The sequence below is a fragment of the Mus caroli genome, chromosome 7 (assembly GCF_900094665.2).
Source record: "Mus caroli chromosome 7, CAROLI_EIJ_v1.1, whole genome shotgun sequence".
Classification (NCBI taxonomy): Eukaryota; Metazoa; Chordata; class Mammalia; order Rodentia; family Muridae; genus Mus; species Mus caroli.
Window position 1 is genome coordinate 110013292 of NC_034576.1, and position 22585 is coordinate 110035876.

Sequence of the window (22585 nt, forward strand, 5' to 3'; positions counted from 1 at the left end):
TTTGAGACCCAGTACCACATAAACCAAGCATGATGGTGCCCACCAATCCCAGTACTCTGGAGATGGAGGCAGGAGTGTCAGTCACTCAAGGTCATCCTTGCTTACCTGCTCCTTGAATTATAGCAGACCTTGTCTCAAAGATCAGATATTATTTTGTCTCAAAGAGAGAGAGAGAGAGGTACAGAGACACACACACACAGAGACAGAAAGAGAGGCTTTCTGTGGAGAACAACTTCAGCTCTGGACTCTGGTGATCCCTTGCGGTTTCCTTCCTGATTGCCAGTGCTGTGGATATTTAGTCAGCCCTGACAAATGTGTTACCCATTTCTGGTGAATTTGTTTGCTAAAGCTACTGTTAAGAGACTACCGCAAACTGCGTCGGTGGCTAGAATAGCAGAGATTTATTGTCTCACATTTCTGGAGGCAAGAGGTCAAAGGCCAGTGTGTCAGCACGTTGATTCTTTCTGAGGGTTTCAATGCTTCTCAATCCTTTCCATGCCTCTCCCCTTTGCTTCAGAAGACCACTGTCAATAGCTGGCATCTTCCCGATGTCTTCTTCCTATGGTGTTCTTGTATGTGTGTCTCTCTCTGCATCTAAATTTCCCCATTTTATGAGGACATAAGTTATATAGGATTAGCATGCTCTGATGATCTCATTTTAAGCCAATTACTTCTATAAAGAGTGTATTTCCAAATATAAGAGTCACCTTCTGGGGTACTGCAGTTTAGGATTCCAGCACATGTTAGAAGACAATTTATCCCACTTTCACACACTCACATTCCTCAAAGCAGCTTAGTCACATTCCTCAAAGCAGCTTACCAGAAATTTCCATTGGTCCAGGTGGTACATCCCATGTCTCCAGAGGCACTGATTCATCCTCTGATACGGAGATATTTAAATCTGAGCATAAACATAATACAATTGCTTGGCTTATAGACTGTCACATTCGGGACATCAGAAAATGATTTATGGTGATACTGTCTGAATTGTGGAGACACTTCAGTAAACAGGTCTACATGGGTCCCTTAACAGAGAGGTGGAATATTTTATTTTCAACCTGGTTCCCCTTCAGCAGCTGTTTAAGGTCTAACCAAAATAGAAAGCTTGGGAAATAGATAACTGGCTTTTTGGATTTCCCACAGGGAAGAAGACTCGTGAGGTTGGAGATGTGATTGGAAAGCACACATGCCAAGAGCCTGGACGTGGATGAAGGTGCTTCATAACCTGCTTTCTGGATGTGTGATACGAATTTGCACATAGCCAAGCAAATCTTCCCTGATTTAACACGGATCCTCATTCTGCTGCTTCTTCTTCTTTCTTTTCTTATCGTGCAAGGACTTTGATCTAGGGCCTTGTGCATGCTAATGCACTCTACCACTGATCAGAGCTCCCCATCCACTTATATACATGAATTATTCTCCCATCCTAAGATTGGAAGCAAAACCCAAGACTACACATCTAGAAAAGACTAGGTAAGATTCAGACATGCAGTCTATCTTTATTCTTTGTGGATTCCATATGTGAACCTGCCTAATCGCTAATTTTTTATTTATTAATTTTTAATTAAGTTATTTGTAACCTGTAGTGGTTTGAATGGGAATGGCTCATACATTTGAATGTTTGGTGCTCCGTTTGTGGACTGTTTAGAAAGGATTAGGGGGCAAGATACTGTTGGAGGAGGGGTGTCATTAAGGGTAGACTTTTCAAAAGCCCACTGTAGTGGTTTGAATGAGATTGGCCCCTCTAGGCTCATATATTAAAATGCTTGGTCACCAGAGAGTGGAACTCTTGGGAAAGATTAAGAGATGTAGCCTTGTCAGAGAAGGTGTATTACTGGGTGTGGGCTTTGAGGATTCAAAAGCCCACTCCAAGCCCAGTCTCCCTCTCTTTCTCTGCTTGGTGCCTTTGGAATAGGATGTAAAGCTCTCAGCTACTGCTCTAGTGACATGTCTGTCTGATTCGCACCATGTTGATAACGAACTAACCATCTGAAACTGTAAGCAAGCCTTAAATGAAATGTTTTATAAGGATTGCCTTGGTCATGGTGTCTCTTCATAGCAATAGAATATTGCTAAGACATAACCCTATAAGCAACAGGCATGGTGCTTTTATGAATTATTTGATGCCCAGCTGAGGTGGAACAAGGCAACATTCAGACATCACCTCCTCCTCTTTCTTTCTTTTTAAATTAAATTTATTTATTTTTATTTTATGTGCATATATGTTTCACTTGTATATGTATGTATGTACTTTGTATGTTCCCGATGCCTGTGGAGGCTACAAAAGGGTGCTAGGTTCTCGGGAACCATAGTTACAAATGGTTGTAAGCTGCCCAGAGGGAATTGAACCTGGGCCCTGCACAAGAGAAGAAAGTGACCTTAACTTCCATCTCTTCAGCCTCACAGCTTTTTGTTACAGCTTTCATACTGCAAACAAAAGTCCTATTTAGTGCCCTGCCATTTTGCTGGTGTTTGTGTATATGTACTTTTGTGTTCTACTTAAATTGGTGATTTAGCTGTTTAATATGGCTCCTAAGCATAGTGTGGACATGCCTCCTAGTGTAAGAAGAAGCCCGTGATGTGTCTCAAATGAAAGATACATGAACCTGAACCTGTTTAGATAGCTCAGGTGGTAAAGGTGTTGACTGCCAAACTTGATCACCTGAGTTCAATTCCTGGGACCCACATAAGTGGAAGGAGAGAACAGACTCCTGCAAGCAGCCTCTGACGTCAAAGTGCCTACTGTGATGTACAGGTGTAGGTGTGTAGGTACACACACACACACACACACACACACACCAAAAGAAAAAATAATCATGGCTTGTCGGCACAAGGCTGTAATCCCATCATTTAAAAGGTATAGGCAGGAAGATAGTGAGTCTGAGGTTATGTTGAGTTTCAGGCCAGTCTCAAACCAAACCAAAACCAAATCATGTGTCAGATAAGCTTTGTTTTAGACATCCATTGTAGTGCCATGCTCTATGAAAATGTATATATATATATATATATATATATATATATATATATATGTATGTATATACACACACACACACACACACATATATATAAATGTTGTCCTTTAATGAAGCTTGTATACTGATAGACATACATCAGAGGTTTGTAAAACCTAACCTAGGAACAAACATCATGGTTTAGGACCCCTAATTCCGTGTTCTTGGTGATTTTATAGGATGCAGCTACCAGTAAAGAGCTTCAGTGGTGTCTAGGCTCATTGTGCTTTTCTACTATGATGCAAGGTTTAGAGTTGGGAATCTGAGAACTTTACCTCTAAATTCTTACCTGCTCTAGAAATGAAGGAAATGTCAGCCTGGAAGCCCCTGGCAGTGCCATTTTCATCTGATTGGAAGCTGATGAGCATCACACTGGAGGAACTCAGCACAGGGCTGGGTATCACATAGCCACAGAACCGAGCTGTGAGGCCCCAGGCAGGTTAAGTGATGTCAAGTGAATAGATATGGCATCAGATAAAGAAAAAACAAGTGTTCTTTAGATAGCTATGGACAAGTTTTTTGACAAATACCAAATCTCATCTTCAAAATAAAGGGATCTGCCTCTTCAAAATGTGTATTTGACCCCACCAGCACTTCCGGGTTGTTTCATCAGTACTGCGAAAGCAGTGGATCTCAACCTGTGGGGTGTGACCTCTTTAGGGGTGGCATATCAGAGTTTTACATTATGATTCATAACAGTAACAAAATTACAGCTATGAAGTGGCAATGAAACAATTTTATAGTTGGGGGGCGGGTTCAGTACAACATGAGGGACTATATTAAAGGGTCTTGATACTAGCAAGGTTGACAACCACTATGCTAAAAGAATTGCCTCTAGCCATAAGATATACTAAGCAATTATTTTTTGAGGTGGCAGGGCTAGGGATTAAACCAAGGGCCTTATGAATGCTAGGTAAGCCCTTTACCACTGAGCTGCTTCCATAGCCCATTAGGCTTATCTCTATCTGAGTCCTCTTCAATGGCCTTTCACAGATGGTTCAAATAGTTCTTTGGACCTTGCTCTTTTCTCCCCTACATGAAAGCAGAAGGAGTGGTGGTAAGACCATAGGGAAAGATGGAGGAGGTGCGGGGAACAAAGGAAAATTAAGATGTATCTTTTTATTCCTTATCTCATGATCAGGTCCAAGGGCAAACCAGGGGAAGCCAGGGCTCAAGGGGAATACAAACCTATTTCCTTCTCCTTCTCGACATCACTGTGTACAGTCACATAGTCAGAGGTGCAGTCTCCATTTTCTTCTATTTCTAGGCTCTGAAATGACAGCTGAGAAGGTGCTTGGTCACATCTAGAGAAGCTCAAGGAATGAGCAGAAGACTCTAGGCCACTCGCCTTGCTCTAGAGTAAAATCTTGGTTGATAAAGTTGTAGAGATATTCATGAGTGGCTAAGGAAAAGATAGGCCCTCAAAACTCTTGAAACATAGAAGCTATCAAATACAGCTTGCATGCAGGGACGGGGATCTGTGCCAATGTCTGAGCTCCATCACAGCTACAGGGGATGGAAGAACCACCCTACAGAGGTGGCAATTTTGGGTTGTGCTACTTGGACAGGTAAGTCCTGGTCTGGATACATATTACTTTTCTAGGGATCTTACACACTAAACATCTTATTCTTGGTATTTAATTTTCAGTTTACTTGACTCAAAGCTGAAGGTAGATGTATTTCTCACAAGGTGTGTCTTTCTGCCCGGGAGGATGTACCCAGAAGGATGTTTCTGACTCATCACATTTGCTCTCTTTTGCTCCCAATATGTACCAGTGCCTTGCCAAGTTACAAATGAGTGCAAGAGCTGCTATCAAACAAAGTGTTGCCTGGACGCCACTGGAACCACCTGTAAAAGGAACTTGAAGTCAGAGCAGTGAACTTGGAGAACTCACAGCTCAAAGCAGAAATCTTGGTGAAGCATAGAGAGAACCATTGCTGTTTTCTAAGGACATATCATGAAGGTTCTAGTTCTACAGTTTTTGTGATCCTGATGTTAAGTGGAAGCACATTATACTTATCTCTCTTGCACATGGCACCACTGTGTCATCTCAAAAATGTGTCATAAGCTATCTTTATGCTATTACCTTTCTCCCTCTGCCTTGATCTCTATATGATGTACTTGTTTTATATTCAGTATGGGGGGGTACACAACATGGAGCAAGGAAACTGTGAGTTGTGGAGGGGATGAAGGAACTGTAAACATTTTGGCATCAGTGAAAAAAATTTTTTTTAAAGTTCAGTGACCAAAATGTAACTCAAAATCAAACACAGTACAAATTCACAGTGTTTCTTGTGTTTTTGCCTATGCTGCATCATGTGATTCTATTACAGCCTTGGTTTCGAATATATAGCAAGCAGAGTTTGCACTAAGTCTGCTGTTGCGTAATGCAACACCAGTGAACAAGACATGAAACATCATGGCTCAGAAGTGAGTCCTGTGCCTGTTACGAACTCAGGTGCTTTTGCTGCATATACAAAGAACCTTGTTCTTATAGGAACATAACAACTTCATTGTAGAAAACAGATCTGAATATTTCCCTACCATCATTCTTCAGCACGAGTCAAATCACCAGATCTTGGATAGAATTGTGTTAGAATATTTGATCTTAAGAACTTCTGTTTGAGTTGCTGAGTTGACATTAAAAAAAAAAAAAAAAAAAGGAATTTTGGCTTGAGTCTAAGACAAAAATTCCAATTGCTGAAAGGGACCCAAACAGACTTCTGCCATTTTTGTATTTTTGCAAAGCTAAGTTTCAGTACTGGCAATAATAAAGTCAACACACTGGATCAGTCCTGGAAACCACTGAAGATGCTCTCTCTGTCCTGCAGTCTCTGTCCTCCCTCATTCTTAAAACCAGTGGGCTCTCACTTAGGCTCCTAACCTCTGACTGTATTTGACATTTCAGATAGCCTGAATCCCAGCTTCTCTCAATTGTTCATTTAGTTCTATTATTCTGCCTTGCTTTTGAGGGGTGAGGTTGGAACTGGGTAATTAATTCCCAATTTTCATTTTCTCTAAATTTTAACTCTTGAGGTAAACTCAAACTATTGGCCACATCCATTTGTTTGCTTTGTTTGCTTTGTGTTTTAAAGGCTCCATTTTCTGACCTGTCATGAAGACTCATTGGTTTGGGTTTTTGTTTTTATCTCAAACCCCTTTTCTCTTCAGATGCAGTTAGGCACTGATAACAATGTAGTTAACTAGAGCTTATATATAAGATGACAGTCTCCTTGATTGTACTGTCTAGTGACGTACTTGACTTAGTTTAGGTAATTACACTTAAAAAATATCATGGTTTGAATATAAAATGTCCCCCATAGGCTCACATGTTTGAATACTTGATCCTTAGATGATGGAGTTATGTTGAAAGGGTGTGAAACCTTGAGGGGCTGGAGCCTCACTGGAGGAAGTAGGTCCCTGAGGGGCAGGCTTTGGGGGTTTGTGACCACTTTCTGTCCACTCTGCTTCTCGAGTGCTGATACAATATGACCATCCACCTTCTGCTACCATGCCTTCCCTGCCATCGTCAGGATCGTCTCAAGCTGGAAATCAGAATACACCTGTCCTCTCCTAAGTTGTTTCTTGTCAAGGATTTAGTCACAGCAACAAGAGAAATAACTGATATAGATGTTTACACCAGTGGAATCGACTGTGGGATTCCAGGGTTTACTCCTTCTTGCTTCTCTTCCTTTCCTTTCTTTTCTTTATAAGTTTTTGGTCATTTATTATTTTAAGAAATACGTGTCTATCTCTATACTTATCCAGATTGTTGTTCTACTTTCACCCGTGTCATGACACATTTTCCCAGAGGATCCACTACTGTTTAATTGGCAACAAACAAATGGCCTTCACACTACTGAGATCAAATGTGATATCCACAGGCTTATATTTTGGTCTCAGCCCCACTTTCCCATACTCTAAGTACACTTTATAACCTTGTTGAATCGAGTACTCCCTGGCCCTGGCCTGTGCTAGCTCCTCTTTGCTGTGTCGTCTCTGTTTGGAGCTCTTAATGACATTGGCATGATTGTTACTAACTTCTTAATTAGTCACAATTATTTTCTTGAGAATTTGAGATTATAAGGAGGAATGTTTGTTTCTAAAAGGACATATAGACTCATGAAAGTCACCAGGTCTAAAGATTAAGGTTATAGTGGGAAATTTCATTTTGTTTTGAACAAGAGCTAAAGAGTGCAAGTGCCATCTAGTGGTGGCTACAGGAGAAACAAGGCTCGTCAGTTATCTGAATTCAGTGTAGTGTGCCAGGCACTGAGGACTAAAAGTATGACTGTAAACACATCAGATAAAAATCTCTGCCTGAACAGTGTCTTTGACAGCTCTCTTGTGAATGTATCATGTCTAATTTAGGACAAATACAGTCAATACCTTAATTAGGCAATAGCTGGGGGCTTGAAAAATCCAGGTACAGCTAGCCATGTCACTGTAGTCTTCAGGATAGTGAAGACTCTGTATAGTGCCTTCTTCAAAGAGGATAGTTAGAGACCTGCAGCCGGAATCTAAAACAAAGGAGGGCAGAACAAACTCACACACACAGGAAAGACTTTTTGTGTTCTCCCTCCTGTCTCTACTAAGTGATAAATTACATCTTTTGGCAGGGCCAACAGCAAGAGAGAGTCTTATGCTCTGGCTTACAGAACTCTTAAGGCCCTCTCAGTTCACTTGGGTCAGTGATCAGGAACTTTCAGGGACTGGGGAGGAGAGACTACATCATTCAGCTTGCCAAGATTCCCTCTACACTATGAAGCCAGTAGACCTCAGGTGGGGGTCTCCCTGCTTACCACCTCCAACACTTATGATGCCAAAGCTTCTGCAAAGGGCCTAGATACTAAACAATGAAAGTAAATGGTTTTACCAGGATGGTATCTCGGCTTAAGTGCTTTATAGGTGAGATTAAACCCAGTGGCATAATCTGTGGCATCAGAGATGAATCTCAGCTGGATAGAACTGGAGCCAAGGAGAATGGATGTATGGAGATTTTCTCCACAGAATTTCCCTGCAATGTGAGAAGAGTCTTTGTTCAGAGTCTGGAAAATGGCACTAGACACATGACCTAGGGAGATACATCTTGTCCTGGAAGTTCAGGATTGTCTGAGTTAGGCTGCTCAGCTTTTGCACTAGTAGGATTTTGATCCAGAATGTTGTGTTTATGTTGCTCTTTGACTTTTGCAGGATTTAAAAAGTGTACAATCTTTTTTTTAATATGGTTTCTTCTATATTCTATATAATCTCCTATATTCTCTTCAGTTGTAACAGCCAAGAATACTTCTAAAATATTGCCAATGAGATGGACAAAGTTACTTCAGGGTGAGAACCATAGAAACCCTATTCCATTTTTGTAATTTGTTGTTTCTTTGAGACAAGATATCATTGTATATACCAAGATGGCCATGGTCATGCAATCCTCCTGCCTCCAAATTCTAGGTTTACAGCTATGTGCCACTATGCCTGGCTTCATTTTTATTATACATATAAGCTTTGTCTTCTCATGGGCATAACTTGGTGTCATTCTTCTTAGTGTTTTGAGGCAGGTAAAATTCACTTGCAACCATAGTTAAGTGGTGTCTTACTTGGGGTGACTCGGGGACCCAGCAATATGTGTAAAGTTTACTCATAATGGGGTCATGACCCAGGCAGCCTGGATTTAAAAGTATCAGATGCAGCTGCTGAAGTGCCCTCAGCAGGCTCAGTCTCTATTCTCCCCACTTTAGAGCAGACTCTCAAAACTGGACGAGGAGACTGTTGCATTTACGATTGTCTCCATGTCAGACATATTGTGACCAGACATTGTTAAGTCTACTTAGCCCTGCTTTCCATATGACAGCATGAAGAACCACTTACCAACCAGTCTGTCTTCTAAAGAGTACATTGCCAGGTAATTGTGGTGACAAGACTCTACATCCAAGTTTGAGAAATTGAGCAACATATGCATGTCCTCTGGAACCAGGAAGGTCCAGACACACAGTCTGCAGGCAGATACATGAGAAAGTGTAACTTCTAGCCAGAAAGTGACAGTCACAGTTTTGTCAATGGGCACAGGCAGGCTAAGGCGGAGTCTGGGGAGGACACAGAGGGAGTACTCACTGCTTGCTCTCATAGTATAGGTGAAGACTTTCTGGGAAGTGCAGCTCTCCCTCAGACCCACTGATGAGACCATCAGGCTCACTGCATAAAGCTGAGAGGAAATGCCACAGCATGAGGCATGGCAGCCTATGCTCTAATCACCATACCATCCTTATGGAAGCTGAAGACATGGGAGCCACTGTTTCTCCTTTCTGTACACTTTTGTTCTTCACACACTATTTCTTTCCTGTCTTGGCTTCTATAATGCTTCATAGTTTTGTGTTTTTGTCCATCTTAGGCTGTGCTTATCCTTGAGATGCTGTGACCTGCCCCCCATCACTCAGACTCAGAGACTTCATTCTGTGGGTACAGGCACTTCCCAGGTTCTACCCTAGTTTTCCTTTTCCCTTTTTATTGGAGACCTCAGTATAGGCTTATCCACGCTGGCAGTTTCAACTCTTACCAATACTCTTCTGGACTTGAGGTCAGACTTACACTAATGTCCGGTTATCTCCACTGAAACGCAACACTCAGTATAAGTGGAATCACCTTCATGAGCAAAACTGCAGCTACCTTTGATTTATGGATGAACATTCAGGCTCTTGTGTTCAAAGCTGTGATGATGTCAAGAGTCAAGCTGGATTTCTCCTTCTCTTCACTTTCAGTCCTCACTAAACTGGTCCCAAATTTTATTTCTTTTTTCCTTTTTGGCCCTTATCCTGTTTTCATCCTTCATCTATCTATCTATCTATCTATCTATCTATCTATCTATCTATCTATCTATCTATCTATCTACCCATCTCATATACATGTATATGTATATATAAATATGTGATGAATTCCACTTGACTTTTTCTTCCCTTAATCTCCTTCATGCTACTATTATATTCTTTTATTATATAACTATAATGTACTTATCTAAACAATCAACTTTCTATTGTAAAATGATGCCTGTTTTTTGATTGATGGAGGCAGTTTCCAGAATTTGATCTCGAGTTATCTTTCTATTCTTTTCTCTTGTGAGACTCCATTATATATCCTACACTTAAGCTGCTTCAGTTGGCTTGATGGTTTGCCCATATTTCTCCTTCTTTATCCTTTGTGGTCTATCCTGGATAAGGATGTCTCTGTTCCAAAGCTTATGACATTGGTCACTTATATCTGTAAGCAGCCTAGATCTAGAGAGTCTATTTTCCATTCTGCTTTTTAAGGAATAATCCTATAGGCTCAAAGGCCCAGTAGACAACTAAGACAAGATCCACTCTCATTTTGCTATAGATAATGTAACTGAGGAAAGGGCTTGCCCCAAATTTCAGAGTGAATTCATCAAAGAGTCATGGTGAACAGGGATAAGCCCCCTGTGTAAGTAGGGGAACTTTCAGGGGAGTGTATGTCACTTAACTATTTCTGTACCACTTCCCCTATTCTATTATTTAATTGAGAGTCAGTGTTTGTCAGTTAGTGTTTGCTGAATTGGATAAAGCTATGACTTGATACAAAGATATATGTAAGGGAATGGGGCTCCGTGGACATTTAATTAGCCGACTGGCAGGGACAGCTGTGGATGCTCATCAGAGTTTTATACCAAGTGATGACTGAAACACAACCAGAAGAAGATTTTAGATGATAACAGAAACTGACTCCCAGAAATGTAAAATGTTAGGATGTTAACTCATGCTCCTGTGAGTGCAGGCTACAAGGAATACCCACCTTTGGTGCTCTTCCTTCGATGGCCTGAGAAAGAAAAAGAAAGATGCAATTCAAAGCTTGTGGTACTTTGGACAAGAAATTGACTTGAAAAGCAGAGCATTTTAAGTCAATATGCAAATACTGAAAATTTAATCTGTGAAAAGAACAGGCCAGGTAAAATGACAAAGCAGGATAGCGGTCCTGGAGTTTTGAGATGATCTCACTTGCTTTATTCTTATTAATGAAGAAACAGTGATTAACTTGGAGATTACACAGAAAAAAAGGAGCCAAGGATGCATGAGAGTGGAGGCCAGAGATAGAGATAACCTTCCTCCAATCATGAACATTTTGAGTAGTCACACACTGAGGTTCAGATACCTGTCATTATACTATACTCTTGAAAAAAAATTCTGAGTTAACTTAAGTTAATCCACTGAGAAATGATGGAAGCCACTTTGATACTTGAAGACACCAGTTAAGGAAACAGTTTGGAGGTAGAAACAAAGCTGCATTTTTTCCCCCTGGCTGGTCTACTAGAAGGGTGCACATAGAGCCTGTCCCTCAAATTTACCACATTTGCTTTTATACCTGGGTTTCTAAATCTCCTGTCTTATTTATTTAGGTGACACTATTCATTATGGTGAGCACTGTTTGCTGTACTGTACATGGCTTAGAAGGCCCTGTGACCTCTATCTACTAGGTGCTGGTGTCCCCTTTTTAATTGTGACATCTGAAAATATTTCCAGAGAAATATCATTCTCTGGGTCGTCAGATTATCAGTGGTTGTTCATTACTGACCTATGCTTTAGCTTGCTGAATCTTGCTAGGATAGTAGGTGGATATCTATCTATCTATCTATCTATCTATCTATCTATCTATCTATCTATCTACTTCAGTGGGTGACATAGTTTCTGTCATAGGCAAAGTTTAATCAATTTATGAGGAATACATTCATTCTTCAGTAAATATTTTAATACTTAGATTTATATGATGTTTTGCTCTTGTAGTAGATCATACATTTCAAAATCCTCAAGCATTACACTGAGAAAAGAAGTGGTCCTCTCCAGTTACGATTGTCTAGCCTGCTAATGCCCTTCACCCCAGTAGAACTGTAGCTGTCTAAGCTTGCAGGATGGCTTCATTACCAGTCTGGATATGTTTGAGGATCCAGGGAAGCACTCTCCTGAGATCTGTGAAGATTCCAGGAGATCCTTGCTCTTTCTTTCTTGCGTTGTTTCTCCAGCTTCGACCACAGCCCAAACCCCAAGAAGTCACTCCAGCCAGAGTCCAGGCCCCTTTCCTATTCTGGCACATAAGTGACCCTCCTGAATCTCCCTGTGGAAGGAAGAAGGAAGCTCCTGTTACTGTGATTGTTGGTGGAGGTGCCTCAGAGTGCTCACTTTCCCCACGAGGATGGAAATGTCAAGCACTAATATCCTCACTTCTAACAATTAAGACTCAGGGATCTGGGAGAATATCTGGTTACAATTTCCATTTGATCCTCAAACATCAGAATCTGTCAACTTCTGCTCCTTCTCCCCATTCTTAGTGTTCATCAATGCTTCCCAGACTTCTTGCACAGTGATACAACTGACTGAAGTCTTCATAAATCCTGAGAATTGAGGATAGTGACATTTCCAACACCTCTAATCTAGGAACCTCAAAATAAGAAGAGATATCCATAATGAGTGGAGAACCTTGAGGGCTTCACCCTTGGCACTATCTCTATTTTTTTGGGGGTGGTGGTGGTGGTGGTGGGGAACAGATACTAGTTTTACCTGGTATCAGCGTTCTTAGACTCCTCACCTGCTAGTAAACTTTCCTGTGCTTGGAGCTTAGCTTACCCACATACCTGACAAGCATCTCTCCCTCCATCAGGGGATCCTGTGCAGAGAAAGGTCTTCCCAGTAATGGGATTCTTTAAGGTCAACAGAACGGCCTCACATTCCTCCTGAGTCAAAATTGGCAGGTTTACCTGCTGCAAGACTTGTGGGAGGCTGCCACCTGGAATGAAGAGATGACCCATCAAGGTAAGCTTTTACCTTCTGAGATGAAGATGCCCTGTACTTTCATCAGCACCAGCTGGATGCAAGTTTGTGTCTCTTTGGAAGGATCTCAATTTCTTAAGCACATTGTGAAATTCTCTGACTTTTGAAATGTTTGCCTGGTTGTTTAATTAAAAATTCTGGTTTCTGATTATTTGCCAGAACGTTTTGAGGATTTTGATTAATAGAAGTGGTACAGGAGCTCTTACCTTCGGACAAGCGACCCCAGCCTGCAGTTGTACAAATAAATCCAGCATTAAAGTGTTCTCCTGGCTCTGGAAGACACACAGGCCTCACAAACTGTCCTGAAGAAAAGATCAAGGCAGGATTTGGCTTATGGAGAAGTTAACATAGTTACACTTTTGGCATCTGGGTAGTCCCCAAAGACCTCTTAAGGATCAGCCTGGCATCTTCAGGGGTCACTTGTCAGTTTCCTTCTCCTCACTCTACATAACCCTACATCCAGAACCATAAGGAAGGCATTTTAGGAAGGGGACACTCCAGACAAGTCTCCACTTCTTGTATATAATCCAGAAGAGCTGGTCTCATGCTACATAATATGATCTGTAGAGGTATAGTATGGATCAAAGGCTATGGTATAGATTATTCAGGGTGCACGGTAAATGTTTACCAAATTGGAAGGTTCCAACCATCTTCAGAAGGGCTATATCATAGATCATAGGTTTTCTGGTGGAGAACTGCGGGTGTATGATGATGGTTTCAATGGCAAGTGTTTGCTCTCCTGGCTCGGCTTGGCTCAAGTCATGTTCTCCAGCAGTTATATTCAAAGTTAATGCAATGTTTCTATAAAAAGGGAGAAGGAAAGAGATGGGGTTTTAATGAGCTTCTGAGTATGGTTGTATATGCTGGAAAATTAGCCTCTTCAAATTAACATGGGTGGATAATGTGGAGCATGAGAGTGCTGAGCCAAGCGAATGAGAATGGTTCTACTGCTATTAAAAAAAAAAAAAAATAGAAGACCCAGTGCAGAGATAGTGACATGATATATTTAATATTTGCCAGTGTTGTTTGTAATCAGCTAGAGAAACATATATGCATTGTAATCCAGGGAACTAAAATATATATGAAACTACTCAACTATCTTATTAGGCTGTCCTAGTCATAATACCAGTGAGTTATTTTGTGAAGCATTTGTGATTCCTAGTAAGGGTGTTGCTTCAGTGTTAAAAATCTCATGTGGTGTGTGTATTATGAAGGACAGCAACCTAACTTTGATGTTCCAGGGAGTACACATACGCAAGGATTTGAACCAATTACAACAGCCAGAAGCAGGGATTGCCTCTTTGCCTTCTTTATATTTGTAATTTACTGTTCTCCCACAAAACGAGAATGATGCCATTTCCTAAGGTCAGTGTTATCTTGAAGGAACTTGATAGGATGAGATGGAATGGAGTAAGCATTTTGAGCTTTTCTTTCTTTGGGACCCTTCTTTTCCAATGGTGATATTTTATGTAATATTAGATAGAGCACCATCATTTCTCTTGTAATGTTTTCCTGAATCTTGGATATATCAGGTACTTACTATAATACATAGCATCTCTCTAGCTTACCACTGCCTCCATTGTAGGGACATTGTTAAATGTTTATTTGTTTGTTTGCTTGTTTATTTTTATTTTTACTCAACATAGGTGGTCTTTCTATATTTCTCAGGCAGGCCCCAAATTCCTGGACTCATGCAATTTTACTGCTTCAGCTGCTCAAGTAACTGTGTCTACAGATGTACCACACCATTCCAGTCTAATTTTTCTTTTAAACTATGGACCCATTGGGGGGCATCATGCCTAGTAATTTTTGTGTATTTGATACCCATTGGCAACTGACAGTTAATGAGCATCCCAAGAATGCTTTTAGACTTGAAATGAAAGAACAACCATCGGGACATAATCTTGACTACAGCCTAGTATATGTATAGAATGCCAACAGTGGAGTATTTGGATCACACTAGAAAGCTAATTAAAAAAATAAAAGTGCTTAGGTTGAAGATCAGAGAAGCAAGTCCAACAGGAAGGAAGACATGAACATCTGTATTTTATTGGTCTGTCTTTGTTTTCTTAACATGTATAATGAACCAGGTAGTGTTTTTTCAGGACAACATTTTAATCAAAACTATTAGGAAACTTTCACAAGACAGTCTTTTGATAATACTTTTTGATGACTTCAGTGGGTTTATGTAAATACAGCATCTTGCCTCTGCACAGAATCCTTTACCTACAAACCTGAGAATTAGCCTACAATGTCACTAAGCCTCATTTATGACACCCAATTAGCTTCCTTGTGTTTTACAAGAGTAATCAGTTCTGATTCCAAGGTGCAGGATGGGGTAACTTTGTCTTCCTCCATCAACCAAGGTTTCCTACCTGTTAGCCATGCAATGAGCGGCTGTGATGACCCACTGTGAAGAGATGATGGTCCCTCCACAGATGTGCTTCTGCTTTTGTTTCAGAGACACCTAGATGACAGAGATCTAAGTTGGTGGAAGCTAATGCTGTGGGGTTTCCCCAAACCTATGACTGAGCATATTCTGAAAGACAGATAGAGATAACTTAACCACAGTGATCATGACTCAGGCATCATGATAGTGTGAACAAGAGTAGCTTGGGCCTACTGCTTTCATATGGTCTTAATAGACTATTTGACCCCTACAAGTTCAAGCCTGTGCTTTAATTTGTTTCTTCAACATACTTAAAATGACATCTATCTATTTTTTTATCCATCACTCTCTCCTCTTTGAGTGTGTGTGCATGTATGTGCATGTGTGTGTGTTTATGTACAAAGTGTACATAATATGCATGTAGCAATCAGGATAATCTGGGAGTATTGGGTTTTTCCTTCCACCATGTGGTCCCTGGGATCAAACTCAGGTTGTCAAGCTTGGTAGAAAGCATGTTTATGCAATTAATTGTCTCTGATCTTTAGTAAATTTCTGTCTTTAACTCAATCTATCTATGATATTTGATTTGATTCAAAGGTGGCTTATACTTGACAAATAATTACTTTGAATGAATAGCTTCACATTTTTAGGATGAGAAAATGGTAGTTTATTAGAAAATTTCACCTTTTAAAAATGAATTATTTTGTTTATTTACATCTCAAATGTTGATTCCCCGCTCCAGGCATACCCTCCCAAAGTTCTTTACCCCATCTTCTTCCTCTTTGACTCTAAGAGGGTGCTCCCATGCCTGGTGTCCCCCTTCCCTGGAGTATGAAATCTCTACAGGATTGGGTGCATTCTCTCCCACTGAGGTCAGGCAAGGGAGGCCTCTGCTAAATATGTGCCTGGGGCCTCTGTCCAGCCGAGAATTTTTCACTTTTAAGCAAAAATTATTTATGAACAATCAAAAAGAAAACATGAAACACAAAGCAACACAGAAAATCTGGCAAGATTATATAAAGTTCAATGGTACAGTGAATGCTGAGAGCTTTTTAGACTCTTGATTAAATCATTTGAACCAAAACAAATACTGAATAAACAAACAGGAGGAATACTGAGAGGAGGCTAAAGATAGAAGACAGAACAGAAAACTATGAAAGAAAAGCCAATGGTTCACCATTATTATGATTTGAATATGAACTTCTGAATTGAACAGATGACCAATTAATTGATCAAGTGACCAGTCATCTACTTAAAAAATATTTGTTAAGTTAATCAACAACACTCAGGCAACCCGTTGAGCACAAATTCAATTATGAATATTAATTAATCTTCTTTTAAGATTAGGAAAGCACAGCTCTGGGTGTGTTGTGAATTTTTTTCCCAGACAGAGGGTGACCTAAGGGAGGTAACATGTGATCTGGGATGACACAAGCTTGAAATATCCTATTTCACCAACTAGAGAAGGAATTGCAAGACTCACTTGCCAAGGATAGGAACCCTTTTCCACTTGGCTTCCTCCAACAATGCGACTGAAAAGGCTAAAGTAATTCTGAGGTTGGGGCTTAACCAAACTCTGCCCACAGTCAGGATCTGGGGAAAAGACAAGATAGACACCGAGTGATTAATTTCTAGGACTAAGATATAGGGAAGAATTTTCCAAACAAGAACAAAATGCAGTATATGGGATATGTAAAGAAATTACAATATGGCTTTAAGTTAATGGTTGGGATTAGATATGTTTTGAAGAACAGATTACTCAGTTTTGCCACACATAAGATGTGTGCTATTGAGAGTGAGAGCTTCTATGGTGTGTGTGTGTGTGTATGTTTATCCATGTGTGGGCATATTAAGGCAAGAGGTCAACTTTGACTATCTTCCTTAGCCCATTGTTTTTAGAGACAAGATCTCTCACTAGCTTGCAACTCTCCAGCTAGCCCCAAAGATCTGCCCATCACTGACTCTCAACAAGTGCATTTGGGAATGCACTTTACTATATCACCTTAAAAATGGTTTCTGGGGATTAAACCCAGTTCTTTGTGCTTGTTTAGAAAGCAGTGCTGACTGAACCATTTTTACCCAGACCAAGGACTGACTTCTTTTTTTTTATTAGATATTTTCTTCATTTGCATTTCAAATGCTATCCTTAAAGTCCCCTATATTCTCCCCCACCCTGCTCTCCAACCCACCCACTCCTGCTTCTTTGCCCTGGCATTCCCCTGTACTGGGGCATATGATCTTCGCAAGACCAAGGGCCTCTCCTCTCATTGATGGCTGACTAGGCCATCCTCTGCTACATATGCAGCTAGAGACACAAGCTCTGGGGGTACTGGTTAGTTCATATTGTTGTTCCTTCTATAGGGTTGCAGACCCCTTTAGCTCCTTGGGTACTTTCTCTAGCTCCTCCATTGGGGGCCCTGTGTTCCATCCAATAGATGACTGTGAGCATACACTTCTGTATTTGCAGGCACTGGCATAGCCTCATAGGACTGACTTCTAATGTGAAGGTTAATGGCTGCAGGGATAATTGGCACTGGGTTGTCAGGAATTCAGTCTCTTTTCTTTCAGAGCTCTCTGGTCTCAAAAAAAGAGAGGTACTTTGTAGTACCCCGAGACACTCACACTCACTGTGTACCAAGATGACTGTTTCTGACTTTCAACCCAGGTAGACTGTGGACTCCACAATGATGGGGATACCTTCCTTCCTCCCTTCCTTCCTCCCTCCCTTCCACCCTCTCTCCCTTCTTCCCTCCCTCCTTTCCTTCCTTCCTTCCTTCCTTCCTTCCTTCCTTCCTTCCTTCCTTCCTTCCTTCCTTTTCTTTGTGAGAGAATTTCATTTCAATATGGATCTCAGGATGACCTTAAGTTCACGTTTTCCCTGCCTCTGCCTTTGGAAATCTTGGATTACAGGTGTGTAACATCACATCTAGCATAGGCACAATGGAATTACAAATTCACATATGCAGAGTTGCTTAGTTAACTTATGGATGGTGCTGTAGTCTGTCCTAGTTTGTAATTCTCTCTCTCTCTCTCTCTCTCTCTGCTCTGCCTATGAGACTGAGTCTTTGATGCATGCCTGCCACACAGTTAGATATGAAGAAATTTAATTAGATTTACTATAGGGCAGAAAATACATTGTTCAGGAACAGTGGTATGATGATAGTTTTAATTCACACACTGGTGTTAAGACAGGTGCCTGTCAGGTAAAGAGAAGAAATAACTTAATAAGAAAGCCTTCATCCCCGACAACACTTCAATATATGTGCATTTATGTGGGCTTTTGACTTCTTAAGTAAGGGGTGAGTTTAAATTTGTTTACTTACACTGTGCAATTCTGTGGTGAATTTGTTTCTCTTGAAGTTATTTTTTTCCTATGAGGTTTCCAAGAGTGCATATAAAGCTCTCATTATCACTGAGCTTCTTCACTTAGATGGCTCTTTGAATGCTTACTGACCACTTCATCTGAAAAGTCTTCCTTGATTTCTTCAAACTGGGATCTGGATCTCTCCCACAATATAGCACTCTTTCTCTCCACTCCCCATTCCCCTTTAACAGTTCTTTCCAAGCTATGTTATGAGAGTAATTGTCTCCTTCCCTCATTGGACTACAGAATTCTTCAGTGAGATACTTAGGAATGTGGGTCCTATGCATACACACTTCTAAGGTCTAGCACAGTTCCTGGCTTACAAGTTACATCTGAAAGCATGACTGATTGAGCAAATGACTTTTCTTGGGAATATATCCTTAAGAGGAGAGCTACTTAGATCGTCTTTAAAGCATATAAAGCTCTCCCATATAACTTATTTCTTAATCCCCACGCATTGCCTGAAAAAAGGACTTTCATCTTCATGTAGAAGATGTGAAAACTAAAAATCAATGAGACCTGTAGCTAATAACAGCAAAACATGAAATGACCAATTGTGGTTTTATTCTGAGCCCATTGCATGTATGATCAAAAGCTGTTCCAGCTGCTTCAGATGGATGAGTCATAAATCTGCTAGACATAAAATTTAGTATTACCTGAAGTCACTGAAGCAGAGACAGAAAACATGTTGATTCTCTGGGCTGGCACAAGTCCGACTACAGACAAGATTGCCAACAACTGTTTTAAGCTCATTATAATCAATGCAAAAATATTTATACTATATGTCAGTGAGCATGCATCATATGGCTATTAGGATAATTTCCCTGAAGATTCTAAATACTTCCAAACCTGTTCTGATCTCCCAGAATTTGCTCCATGGAAGAATACCAGGTTGTGTAATGCATCCAAATAAGTGGCCAATCCTAGGTCAGTTGGTAAAACTAGGAGAAAATACTTAGTGTCCCTACAAATGTTTATATTTATTTCATATTATTTCAATTCCATATGCTTATCACAGGAGAAAATTCCAAAGAAATATTTTTGAGAACCAATTACATTTCTGAAGTAATTTGCTTCTCTTGTATTCCCAAGGGAACAAGAGGTGGAGATGTTACTCTGATTTGCTGCAAGAGTGATCCCACCAGACAAAAAACAAAACAAACAAACAAACAAAACCGAAAGTAGTTATACACTTAATTTGAAACTTACCTCTTATGGAGGAAAGGGTTTCAGAATGACCTTGTTCCAAGCAGACCATTCCTAATATTAAAATCAGCTTGTCCTTGCTGATAGGCATGTTGAGATTCAACGCTTCCTCCTGAAATGTAGAGAGGCTGAAGGAAACAAAGGCAGCAAGCTTTGGAAGAATAGCAATAATTCAACTTAAAACAAGCTTATTTATTAACTGAGACTGGAGGCATAAGATGTCTTTGCATGTGGTTTCTTGAAAATGTTTTTTGTTAGATGTGGGGAATCAACTACAAAACTGAAGTCTTGGCTGAGCAGCATAACATTCTATTCCACCTACATCAATAAGTTGCTTCCCCCAGTGTTCCTGGCTTAGCAAAGTGGTTTGTGTTTGAGGTTTTGTTGTGATTGTTACTTGCTCCTTTTTCTGTAAGAGGATTAAATATTTGTGTGTAATACTCCTAGCAAGATGCAAACAGCTGTGTACTTATCCCTGATAGGTAATTGAGAACAGATTAAAGTAAGGATACCAGCAACATCCAACTTGGTGAACCAATGAATTTTATTGGCATTACTTACAGGACTATGGATGAGGGGTTAGTCACAGGAGCTGAAATGACTCAAAGACAGTGCATCAACAAAAGCCTACTCCAGCATGGGTGACAAATTATAAAAGCTTGAGACTTAGAGCACAATATAGTCTGTAAACAGTTGAACAAATTGGAGAGTGTCCTTTGTAGGCAGTTTTGTTGGTTTGAGTTTTTTCTAGACAGCTCAGTGGATCCAAGATTGTCTTTCAGCAGTCTTTACTGCTTACATATGTTAGAGAGAGACCTAATGAATCTTACTAGTTTCAGTGACTTCATAAATTCTTTGTTTACTTCTTGAGCCTTAACTAGGCTCCCTTTACAATATCCTAAGTCTTAAGGAGGTTCTTTCCATGATAAAATGTTTTATTTCCTAAGAATTTGCTACACAACAAATATCAACATTGTCCCTTTGCAAGGGTAGACATTCTTAGCTGTTTGCAAACAGCCCACCAGAATGTACTAAAACACTCTATTCCTGTTCTTTTCCAAGTGTAACTGCATTAGCATGTATTACTGAGGAAGAGGAGGAAAAAACCCTAATGCAGTAGCACATTCCATAATACATACTGCTACAGACTCTTTTAGGATTTTAGGATGCTGTTCATTGGTGTGTTTGTGAAGTTTCACTTCCCCCCATGAAAAAAGTATTCTAGAAGGCTAACAATCTTCACTTCTGTACCTTGTAGATGTCTAGACACAAAAAGTGACTATAATTACTTCCACATTTTCCTCTTTCCTGGCTGAATTTCTTGGCACGTTGTGCTGGCTAGATTTATATCAGCTTGACATTTGGGACTCTCAATTGAAAAAAAAATGCCTTAGAAGCTTTGCTTAGAGGCTAGTCTGTGGTGCATTTTCTAAGGTTACCATTGTTGTGGGAGGGTCCAGCTCACTGTGGGCAGTGTACACCTGGGCAGGTTGTCTAGGACAGTATAAGAAAAGCTGAATAAGCCATGAGGAGCAAGAGAGCTCCACTTCTCCATGGCCTCTGCACTAATTCCTGTCTCCAGGTTTCTGCTTGAGTTCCTGATCTGTTTTACCTGGATGATGAAATGACTACAAGCTATACCATGATATAAATATTTTCCTTCACAAGTTGCTTTTGGTTATGGTATTTTATCATAGCAATAGAAACCCCAACTAAGACACATAATGTGCAAGAAATGTATGTGGATTGGCAGAGTCATAACCATGTAGGAAACATGAGATGCTTCTGTGAACTTCCTAGAAATCACATATTCAAAAATAGCAAATGTCAAGCTAAAAGCCTCCTAACTCCTGTATGATGAAATTTTCAGCTACATAAACTAAATTTATGAATTAACACACACACAAATATAAATGCAAAATAATTATTTCTGTCTTCAATGCAATTCAACTTTATTGTTTAGATTTCTTTCTCTTTAAGTGCTATTATAATTGAAAACATTTTTAGTAGCCATTAGTTATTTGGGAATTGGATCATATTCATCACTCCTCCTCTGAAAATCTTCCCAGTTCTATCCCTACTTCCCAACTTCCCAACCTTGTATTCTTATTTTTTCTTCAAGACCTACCAACACTAATTTGTGCTGCCCACATGTTGTTGGATTTGTTCCTTTCCTTTGGGGCATAGTTGACTTACAAGGGGCTACATTCTCAGAGAAAACTGACTCTCTCCTAATGTCTATCAGTTACCAATGGCTCCTTTGCTTCACGTCCACTTCCCTCTACATGATGTGGTTTGGTCTGGTTTGAGGATGTACAGGTCTTGTGTATGCTGGAATGACTACTGTAAGTTCATACGTGAAACTTCTGTTGTATCCAGTAGATAGGTTACTCATAGTTATACACCATCTCTAGGTGTTATATTCTTTCCACCCTCTCTTCCACAATGAACCCTGAGCTTTTAGAGGATGAGTACAACATACATTTTCCATTTAGTAATGAATAAAATATTTTTTATCCTTTCAAATTTGTGATTGCTTATTACATAGAAAATGTTTATACAAAGATGGAAAATAAAATTCCTGATTGAAACTTTGTCCACACATGCTTTAATTCTGAAGCTAATATTTTAAGTTGTTAATTTGGATGTGATATTGTCCCCAAAATATAGGCAGTCAATCATTGCTTAAGCCATAATTCAAACCTCAATCTTTCTTTGATAACAAGAGCCCTTGTGTGCTTTTAACAAAGTCTTTTGTGCTTTTTCAATAGCTTTCCAGAGTAACTTGGCTCA

The 22585-nt window shown here is 40.0% G+C and overlaps 1 protein-coding gene across 1 annotated transcript; it reads right to left on the reverse strand.

Moving 5' to 3' along the window:
• Window positions 1-559: 559 nt before the first annotated feature.
• On the reverse strand, window positions 560-19883 carry Ovch2 (ovochymase 2). The gene is made up of 16 exons (XM_021169239.1): window positions 19796-19883; window positions 16706-16815; window positions 15209-15300; window positions 13462-13634; window positions 13040-13135; window positions 12638-12789; window positions 11931-12120; window positions 10807-10830; window positions 9118-9208; window positions 8875-8999; window positions 7889-8029; window positions 7402-7532; window positions 4200-4293; window positions 3301-3432; window positions 821-901; window positions 560-594 (listed from the first exon to the last, which is right to left on the reverse strand). Exons 1-16 carry the CDS (start codon window positions 19881-19883, stop codon window positions 560-562), a joined length of 1755 nt encoding a protein of 584 aa, XP_021024898.1.
• Between the last annotated feature and the right edge of the window lie 2702 nt (window positions 19884-22585).